This window comes from Pyrgilauda ruficollis, unplaced genomic scaffold (genome assembly GCF_017590135.1).
Source record: "Pyrgilauda ruficollis isolate IOZ18807 unplaced genomic scaffold, ASM1759013v1 scaffold2, whole genome shotgun sequence".
Taxonomy (NCBI): Eukaryota; Metazoa; Chordata; class Aves; order Passeriformes; family Passeridae; genus Pyrgilauda; species Pyrgilauda ruficollis.
In genome coordinates, this window is record NW_024519206.1 from 3141333 (window position 1) to 3152140 (window position 10808).

The 10808-nt window shown below is 44.1% G+C and overlaps 1 protein-coding gene across 5 annotated transcripts in view; it reads left to right on the forward strand.

Moving 5' to 3' along the window:
* Nucleotides 1-3867: 3867 nt before the first annotated feature.
* PPP1R9A (protein phosphatase 1 regulatory subunit 9A) overlaps nt 3868-10808 on the forward strand; it is a 129590-nt gene continuing 122649 nt past the window's right edge. For 3 of the 5 annotated variants that reach the window (XM_041466802.1, XM_041466804.1, XM_041466806.1), the window contains exons 1-2: nt 4160-4347; nt 5483-7153. In XM_041466802.1, the coding sequence (XP_041322736.1) occupies nt 5705-7153 (1449 nt within the window). In that variant the 5' untranslated portion in view covers nt 4160-4347; nt 5483-5704. Of the gene's footprint in view, nt 4089-4158; nt 4348-5482; nt 7154-10808 lie in introns of those variants that run through there. The other 2 variants (XM_041466803.1, XM_041466805.1) reach the window with 2 other exon arrangements.

Below are 10808 nucleotides of genomic sequence, written 5' to 3' on the forward strand. Positions count from 1 at the left end.
TACAGCTCTTTTGACCATTCTTAAGATTTCTTAAGCTTTTAATGAAGGCACAACTACCCTTTCAAAATAAGCAGTTGTACGCAGTGTATAATTCATGTTTTCCCCTCTTGAAAATTTGATTTTATTCTAGCCATAGCTGTGCATTTCTTAAATAATTTAAAAGCAGGATGTTTAAGAATGGATGTGAAAGTCTCCTCAGAGTAACTGAGAAAAGGCTTTGCTAGTCTTAGTTTAGGCCTTCATATGCTAATATTTGCCTTTCTGATAAACTGCTAGAATACGCAGTTTTGTTATCATTAGCAGATTTTCTTCAGATCTTTCAGGACAAAGTTCTTTTTTTGATGCTATTCTTGATCTTTCAAGTAGCTTGACGTGTTCTATGTAAAAACAGCACAATCTTCTGAAGCTGCCAAATTAGTGATATTAATGAGCTCCCATTTTTAACTATTAATGGCTTCCTATATAAAACAATTACACTTATGGCAATCACAGATTGCTCATGTTTGAAACTACAGGTTATCAACCTATTATTATAGCTGCTTGTTGTATATTGTAGTCTCTGCTACTCTGGTTATGGGGAAGCCTGACTTGAATGTACCTTATCTGCCAAAATGTAATTATTGGATTCAGACCAGATACTTTTCTTTAAGGTGGATTACATAATAAGAATTCATGGGAACTGTGAAAAAAATATACCTCAATTCTGTTTATGTTGTGATATGTATAAGGAAGGAAAACCTCCTCCCCACTAATGGTTTGGCAGGATTGCAGAGAGAGGATTTCTTGGCCAAAGATCAGATTAAATAAGTAGTTTCCATTTCTACACGAACAGACAGATGTTATCTTGTAAGACTTGAAAGATACTGACAGGAGACAAAAGATGGAATGACTTATTTCTTTTGCCTGAGCCATGTGGAAAAACTTGCATTGCTACTCTGTTGCAAATAAATCCCAATCACAAAAAAACCTGAGTGGCTTAAAAGCAGAGAAGTGACTTGAAACAACCCATCAGTGACATCCAAAGCAAATACAGCAAGTAAAAGTAAGTAAATATAATTCACAGATATAGAGTAAACAGAAAATCAGCTGTTTTCAGTATTGTGGGACTGCACCAAAACTGGTTTTAAAAGATACTGTGTATAATTTAAAGTCGTGCCAATAAGGTTAAACAGCTTGGGTCTCTCCCTACCAGATGTGAGAATTCAAAATCATTTGACTGGAGCTGTTACTGCATTGCAAGTAAAATGATAGTCATACTCTATCATATGTAAATACTAAACTGAACAGATTTTAAATTCCCATTGGCTGGGAAATCAAGTAATTCTATAACTCCAGTGAAGTTACTCTGATTTTATACTTGCATAGTAAGGAGGCCCTTGGTCTCTTATCCTCTCTAAAGTATGCTATGCAGCATTTTAATATTTCTCAGGAATTAACAGAAGTATCAATCATACTTTAGCAAAGCCTAAAAATACTTTCTAGTCAAATGGATTATCACAAAAGTACTGAAAATGTGAAAGGACACACAATTCTGATATTTATAGTTAGATGCATGGCCATGTTAATAAATTAAGAGATTGTCTTAAAAGGCAACACAACAATTAAAATAAAATACAATTCATTATTCTATGCATTATAATAATAATAACAATGTTGTTTCACATAGGCACTATGTAAATAAGGATGTAGATTGAACATTTTTTGTAAGTGATTATAATGTACGTTTGAATAACTTAGATGTCAGTGACCAAAGCTGAACATCTAAATAGGGTCCCAACTGTCTCTGATAAAGCAGCCAAAATTTCCAGTAGTTTCTGTACGTCTTGGTTGTAATGAACCTGAGGTGGTATTGAAGGAAAATGACATTACTTAAAATAATTTAGCCTTAGATTCTGTTTCAAAGCTGAACTTTATGTTTTCTACAAACAGCACATTTAAGGAAAACATAAATGTAATATATTATCTCTCATTGTGGAAAACTTGAGATTTAATGTGCATTGCTTCTATGAGCATCAGTGAGTTGTCTTATTTCCTTACTTTCTACTGAAGTATAATATAGAGGTAGTTTGCACTATTCTGCCATGAAATAATACAGCTGTTCTCTTAGGTACATTATTTCATGTGTATATTATGGGTAAGAAGTGACCATCTTGTTTGCACAGCTTCTGTTAGAAAATGAATTTAAAGAACTTCACTTATGCAGATAAGGTAGTGGATATTTTTCTAATTATATAATTAGATGTGAATTAGTCTCTTTAAGATTGTCTCAACTGTTTAATTGATTTTTTAATATTTGCTTGTGTCCTTTTTTTGGTTGTGTGTGGGAATTATAAAACTCTAAAGATATATATCTGCTACATGCTAAGGTCTTCAACCACCCCACATCCTTAGCAAAAATCACAAAGGAAATAAAATGTTTAAATTTCTGCCTTATGTCTCTATTCTTCTTCAATAACACCTGAAGTTCTGTTAACATATTTTATCTCCAAAAGTCAAGCGGCTCTCTAGGTGTTCCTACAGCTTCATGTCTACAAAGTCATACCAAGAGAAAGACACTAACAGAGAAGCTGTGTTGGTTTTCAGTTGGATCCATGACTCCAACAAGGCTGGGCCTCAGATTTGCTGTAATATCTGACGTTTCGAATTTAATAGATGATGTCTTGCTTAGTTGCAATATTTTCAGTCCTTGTGCAGTGAATCACCTGTAGGACTTCTTATTGCAAGCAGCTGGGAAAAAGTAATTCCTTCATTCTTCTGCTTTGGAACACAGTCTTGGAAGGGGAGCTTTTTGTGACTGCTTTGGAAGCTCAGGGGCTGCCTGTATCTTGGTTCATTACATATTTCATCTATCTCCTTTTCTCCCTGCTGTGTTGGGTGCTCTGGCACAGCCTCGCTCAGCAGCCCACAGCACGTCCAGAATCCCTCACCTCATCCAGAGGCTCCAGGAGGCTGAGCCGGGGCCGTGCCGTGCGCCAGGACAGACTACTGCCAGCAGTGGGGACAATTCTGAAACGGCCTAGCTTCTTTTCCTGGCCTCTGGCATATATTTGTATCAAAGTGTTGCTTTTCAATCTATAAGTTTTGTTGTTTGCCTGTCAATACTCATGCTGGTTATTTAAGCTTTATTGAGGCAAACAGTTATGTGCTGCATCCCCTTGGTACAAATTTGCTAGAGATCGACACCTGTGAATGCTTCAACAGTATATAGTACCAATGCTTCAGTCTCGATAAAAGTAATGAATTAACTTTGTGGATTTATATACCTCATTTTTTTTTATTTCCAGTCACCACTGTCTTGCTTCTGTGTACATAATAATTAGTTTTCAGACTTTGCATTGTACATCCCCAGGCCATTTTCTGGATATTTATGCAGTTAGTTCAATGAACTTTGCTTAGGAGTGTGATTAACAGTCATTACCTTCCCGGATTGCCCACTTTACAAATTACCTAGAGATTTCATGTTCTGCAATTAACTTTTCTTATTACCTTTATAAAGCCAAAACATTTTTGTGGTGAACTCGCCTAGCTAACAAACAACAAAGGCTTTGTGGTTGTGCTCCAGAGATGATCCTCCGTCCCTGTCAGCAGCTGCCAGAACAAGCCATGCCCACGGAGCTGTGAGCGGTTTGCCGGGGTTTGTCACCAGCACGCTCCTCGCTCAGACAGCCTGAGTGAGTGGATCAGCAGCGAGGGAAGGAACACGCCGGCTCCCGATCTGTAGGGAGTTCTCCCTGCGCCCGGTGCCACCCGCCCCCCGCGGGTTTCCTGCAGCGGGAAGGAGCGGGGGCTTTCCCGGGACCCGGGACGCTGCCCCTCCCGCGCGGGGGCGGGCACGCTGCCTCCTCCGAAACGGGCGGGTGCCGGGCGGGCCCGGTCCGCGGGGGTCAGGCTGGAAACCAACGTTCCAGGGGAGAGAAGAAGGGGATAAACCGTGCCGGGGGCAGCCAGCGGGACTCGGCGCTGGCGGCGTGGCCGCGGCCGGGCCCGTACTCCGCCTCTCGGCAGTCACCGCCCGGGGCCGGACTGCAGCGGGCCGGCCGCCTCCCCCGCCCCGCCGGCGGAGCGAACCACTGCGGCTCGCCGAGGAGGTGAGGCACCTGTCACCGCGGGCGGCGGCGGCGCACGGCGCCTCATCCTCCCCCGCGCCGCCGCCGCGGGTGTGCGCGCGGAGCCGTGTCCGTGCCCCCGCTGCCGCCGCCGCCGCCGCTGCCTGCAATGGCGTTGAGGCGACGCGGCGGCTGCTGCCTCCTGTCAGGCGGGCGGCGGCAGCGGCCGCTCTGCGCAGAGGAGGTGCGGGGGCAGCGCTGAGTCGGGCGGCCGGGGGAGTCCGTCGCGGCTGTCGGCTGGGTAAGGCAGCGTGCGCGCTCGGCGGCACGGGCGCCGGGCTCCGCGGGGAACAGCGCTGGCACCGGGCTTTTGTTTCGCGGGGGCGGCGGGCGCCTGCCCGGGCACTGCCCCGCCGCAAGGTGCTGCCGCCCCCAGCCCCGCGGCTCCAGCCCGCCGGAGCGGCACGGCCGCCCGAGGAGGAGCCGCCGCCGTTTTCTAACGCTGCCCTCTCGGGTTGAGTTTATTGCCTTCTGCGAGGGCTGCACGGCTCGCTGAGGGTCTCTGCCGTGTGACCTTTCCAGTCGCCCGTGGCGATCGGCGGGAGGAGGAGCGGGAGGTGCGCGGGGACGGGCGCGTCCCTCTCGGCGCGGCGGCCGCGGGCTCCCGGCACCGGCACCGGCACTGGCACCGTGTGTGCAGCGGCCAGAGTGAGGCGTCCCCGCCTCGGCAGCGGCGGCGCGGAAGGGCTGGGGAGCAGGAACGGAGGGGAAGGGAGGGGGGGTTGGCTCGGAAGACCCCCCGGGTGCCCTTCGCTGGGCTGCGGGGGCCGGGAATGAGCCCCTGGGGCCGGGGCGGGCGAGCGGTCCACCCCTTGGCTCTGTTTCTGCGTCTCCTCCTTGGTACCTCCGGGGTATTCCAGACGATAAAACCTCTGCCCGTGACAAGGGGCAACTTTCTCTAACGGGATTTCACTTCGTTTATCCTATCAGCTGAAGATGTTAACTTCGGGTGCAGTTTTTTGTATTCCCTCGAGCTGATGTTTCATTTGCCTTTCTAAGCGTATTATCTTTGATCGCATTTCTACCATTATGTTTCTCTGAGAGAGCAAGGATTGTCTTGCAGTGCCTCATATTTCATGTCACATTGCCTTTCCTTTGCGTGCATATTTGTGCCATGATACGATACTTGTGAATGGAAAGCTATGATTATTTGCTCTTTCACTAGGATGTTATAGATTATAAATGATGCAACAGTCAATTTGAAAAAGTTTGTAATGGCAAGTTTTCACGTGTCTGTGCAGTGTTGGTTTGTTTTTGTTTTTGTTTTTTTTTTTTTTGCTAGTTTTTTGTAAACATGTCAGAAAATGGTAAATGGAAATTGTGACAGACTTAAAAGTACCTGACATGGTTTCAGAAAACCCTCCTTTCTATTGCAGGTTAAATCAGCCCTTGTTCTTGAGAGTCCTCAGTCGTGCTGCTGTGTCAAAATTGATCTTGTGCTTTAAGATATTTGCCTCCAGATGTGTCAGGTATGGTCCTGCTGAAGGGCAGTGGCCCCTGAGGAAAAACACTCCTCAAGCAGAATCTCTGCTTTGGCAAACTGCTGAAAGCGGTACTGCAGAAACTATGCAAGCAGGTTTCACGCTCCTGAAGTAAACATGATGAAAACAGAGTCTTCAGGAGAAAGATCCACCCTCCGAAGTGCCTCTCCTCACAGAAATGCTTACAGAACTGAGTTCCAGGCACTGAAAAGCACCTTTGACAAACCGAAAGATGGAGACCAAAAAGCGAAAGAGGAAGGAGAGGCCTCACAGAGCAGGGGAAGGAAATATGGCTCAAATGTCAATAGGATCAAGAACTTATTTATGCAGATGGGCATGGAGCCCACTGAAAGTGCTGGAGTTGCCCCTAAAACCCGGGGAAAGGGTGGCCCTCCATCACCTCAAAGACGAATTAGGCCCAAAGAATTTGTAGAAAAAGCAGATGGTTCAATTGTAAAGTTGGAATCGTCCGTGTCTGAAAGGATAAGTAGATTTGACACTATCCATGATGGTCCTTCCTATTCCAAGTTTACTGAAACTCGCAAGATGTTTGAGCGAAATGCTCATGAAACAGGACATTCAAATCGCTATTCCCCAAAGAAAGAGAAAATAATTTCCAGTGAGCTTCCAGATGAATGGTACAGCTCTAAGTCTCACAGAGGCAGCACTGATTCACTGGACAGTCTTAGCCCAAGGACAGAGACTGTCTCTCCAACTGTGAGTCAGCTCAGCGCAGTGTTTGAAAACACTGATTCACACAACGTAAACGTAGAAAAGTCGGAAAACAACGAAGAGTACTCTGTAACCGGTCACTATCCACTAAACCTCTCATCTACTGTCACAAATATCTCCTCCCCAGCTGCAAACCTTGAGGGTTTCAGTCCTTTGAAAGAGGCCAGCACGTGGTCTCCCCCAGCCAAACAGAGTACAGGCGTGATGTCTGTTGAGAACTCTCAGCAGACTAACACTCCTTCAACACCGAGACAGAAAGTGTCCACAGGCACTTTGGCAGGTTCAAAAACAACTGAAGAAATAAAAAAGAGCACAGAGGCAAGTGCTGGTTCTGTTGAGAGTTCTGCAACAGGTCAGCAGGATTTGGTTGGTGTGCTTGACAGCGAAAGATCTGTGGACAGCTGTGCTAGGAGTAAGTCAAAAGCAGAGACAGGAGTTTTGGTCCAACAGAAGGAACAGTCAGAACATACAGAAGGTATCTTTGATCGGCCTGAAGCTGCAGAGTTAACAAGAAATGTAGCTTCAGGTGGTGATTTTGCCACAGATGCTACTGAGTCACATTATGATGAGGACAGTGAAAAAGATGGGCATGAAGATGTGAATAATTTTCAGAGTTCCCATGTGTACATGCATTCTGACTACAATGTGTATCGGGTACGATCCAGGTACAATTCTGACTGGGGAGAGACGGGTACAGAACAGGATGATCTGGATGACAGTGATGAAAATAACTGTTATGAACCTGATATGGAATATTCTGAAATTAATGGATTGCCAGATGAAGATGAAATCCCAGCCAACAGAAAAATACAGTTTAGCCGGGCTCCAATTAAGGTAAAATTTCTTATGTTCCTTTTTCTTACAGTTTGGTTTGTTTTCAAATGCAGCTTTATTTGAAGGAGATTTTGACATTTGATCTTGCCTCCAAAAAGATTTCAGAGGATCTTTTGATACGTGTCTTTATTGCAGTCAGTGAACGTACTCTTAAATGAAGTAAGGCAGCTGAGCTCTGATCAGCTCGTCTCCATTTCCTGGATTTTCTGATGGCTGACTAAACAAGCAGAATTTGAGCATGACAGCTGGGCTTGTGAAGTTCAAGAATTTTGCCATGCATATTTTGACTTTTATGACTGTACCGTAACCACATGGTGAAATGTCACTGTGGGTATTTGGTGACTTTTGTGCTGCTTGTTTGATTTCATGTGAAATCACAGCTTCTTGAGATTGAAAAGCTTTTCCTCACCTCTCAGCAGATTCTTAAAGTACCTGTGTTTAAAGACAGTGTGAAGTACAATGTGATCCTGTAGTAGAGGAGTGTTAGTATTCCACATCTCAGTTAGTATCATCTTTTGTAGTAGTGCTTATTTAAAATTTTAAAGCATTTATATATATAGAGAGAGTATATATCTTAGTGCTACAGAAGGATGAAATCAAGTCACTGAAATACCTAGAGAAGGATGTGCTTTTTGCATAGCTGTTATGGTTTGTTTTTAAGTGCCTTGAAATTACCACTAAGGATGTTGTTTCCAGTACTTTTCAGTTTAAGAAGGAATAGCTAGTTAATGGCTTGTTAAGTTTTGTCCTACCAGCTTGTCACTGCTGCCTCAGGGTTAAATATAAAAGTATTTTACTTCCAAGTTGGTTTTAGTGCATGTGTGTGATGGTTTAACCCTGGAGATGACACATGTCTGTAATGGACAATTCTAAACCATAGCAATTATTGCAGAAATGGCTTCTTGAAACAGAAATATATCATGGAGTACTTGAAATGTAAGCATTTTAAAATTAAACATGTGTAATTGAAGTTGACTGTTTTCCTTGTGTGATTTTAGCAATGAAAATTACTAAGTCAATGAACAGAAGTGCCAGTGTTAAAGTAATGTGATTTACAAAATCTGCATTCACACTGCCTGTGGTTTAAAGTAGGGTGGGATGGGTATTGTAATATGAAGTTTTCATCTGAATAAAGCAACCAGATTTTCATATCTGTTTATTATGGGATGGAGCGAAAAGAACGGTCTTGCTTCATGCTTTGAAAAGAGGATTTTTACACTGAAAGAAAGAAAATATTCCAAGACAAGATAATGGATTTTTCTTATAATTTTAGTTTGTTAGTGTTCTATTCAGGCTTGCATCATGAACCAAAAAGTCTTAAGTATTTTTGTTCCCTCTTGATTGTTCCCATAATTAAAGTACCTGGTTTTCTTGAATTCCTGGGGGGAGGTGAAGTGGGGAAAACCTTGATTACAGAGGAAGTTGTTCCCTCCACTGCTTTCCAGCTCAAGCTAATAGGCAAGATGTACTAATAGACAAGATGATGTTCTCTCTTCTGAAAGGTCTGCCAGCTGTTTATGATGGTTCCAACAAATTAAAATCCAGAAAGTGACTCCACTGATTTTATTCTTGAGATGGTCAGACTTTTCTGCTGTTTCTGAAAGAGCTAATAGTGACATTTTCACTTCAGTGTATTGCTGTTTGAATCATGCTGTCATGCCAAGTGCTCTAAGAGTATTTTCTCAGTTATTGGTATTTTTTCTTTTCAAGTTTTTCATGCTATGTTCATTTCAGATTACATATTGTACAGTAATAATAATAATCCATCAGGAAAATGCTCTAAAAGTAATTTTTGTAAATAATTGTAAGAGCACATTTGTCATGGATTTAAGCACAAAGCACTCTTAAAAAGCTTATTCGAAGTAAAATAATCATTGCTTTAATTATTCTGGCATCTTTATTGTAGACAGGAAGAAAAAAGAATAAAAGCTGTGCTGGGAGAGAACACTGTAGGAGGGTTTGGGAGATCCCCTGCTTTTTGTCCTGGGTGCCTCCGGTGCCTGCAATCTGTTAGTCATGTGGGGAAGCAGAAGTGAGAGCATGTGGAAGGCTGGCCCTAGCAGGAGGAGCTGCAGCAAAAGTTGTGGAAAATGAAAAGCTGCCTCTGGAGCGGTGCTCCCTGCCTGTGCAGTTCCCGCGGCAGCGTGGAGCAGTGTGACGCTGTGTGAGCCCGGCCGGGCTCCAGGGCCCTCCGGTCACCGCCCGGCCGCGGAGGGGCAGCGGGAGAAGCCCCGGGAGGGTCCGTGTGGCTCCTGGGCTCCTGCACTCCTCCTCCAACAGCGCTGCCCATGGGACACGCTGCTGGGAGGCTGGAGCTGGCTTGGCAGGGGCTTTCGGTGCAGCTCAGCTATCAGGGAGCAGTGCAGGCGGCGAGAGGGACTTGAGTTCTGTCCCCTCTCACCGTGCCAGCAGATGAACTTAGCCAGTCACTCCCTGTGCCCCATCTGTTACACAGGGATGTTGCATCTGACTGAACAGGCAGCAACTGTTCAGGGATTTTTCTGTTCTGCACAATTTTTTGTGTTAGTGGGCATGACTGGTTTCATTAATACTTAGCTGAACATCATCTCAAGCATGGCATGATTGTGAGAGGAAAATGCAAAGCAATACAGGAGTATTTTCTGAACTGTTGGAAACTGATTTGTCTTTATGAAAGTGATGCAATTTGTATGTGACTATTTTGCTAGATAGTGGTGTGCAAAGTCCAACCCAAACTCTGGATGTTTAGCGTTGATTTCAGTATTGTATACCTTCACTCCTCCTACAGGAGAACTGAAATAATTAACAAAGTTGGCATTTGAATGTGTGAACTGTGGAATCAGTGGGTAGTTACTGCCATCAAGTTGTTACTTGAAGATCTCAACAGGTTTATCTTTGGACTATTTTTCTATGTGATTTCTTCAGGCAGACATGTAAGACTTTTTTGTCACTTTAAGGGTAGTGCTGAGGACTATGAGCAGCAGTGAAGTATAGGCAGAAGGATAAATAAATAAAATCTTACCAGGCTTATAGAGACTGAATTCTGCTTGTCTCCCAAGCAGAAAAAAAGACTAATTTATTGAGAAACCCACTGTCAAGAGGAAGACTCAAGTCAATGCATGCAGGAAATTCTACTGTGTTACAGTCTGTAATTTTGCTATCACAGATCCCATGCTCCATGGGCCATTTGCTCTGCTCTAGGATGATGGGATATATTTGCTGATTTAATCTCTGTTGAAAGTCCCTTTAGGAGTAGGTGACTACTGAGAGGCCACTGTAGGCTTGGAGAGTTTCTAGGTATTTGGAGTATGGTATTGCTGACGTGAGCCGTTTGTGTGTGTGTGTGAGCTTAAATCAGCTTGGTGCTGTTAATAAAAAGGAACACAAAAGGGCCCAAGAGTGGCAGTGGGCAGGAGTGTGTTGCTGAACAAGGGATGTGAACATTTCTGTAGCTGTTCATATGGCTGTTTATGTAGTGATATAGAGGCCTTTATCAGCACTGGCCTGCTCTTGTGTTGAGGTATTGTGTTTGTGCTCAGGGAGAGAACAGAAGCTCTCCAGGGCAAGTGTACAAGGTGAAAAAGTTAAGTAAATGGGATAAAGAAAAACATACTCTAGTTTTTCCAGGCATACTTAGCTACCAGAGAAACAAAACAACAACCCCTAGCCCACCTCC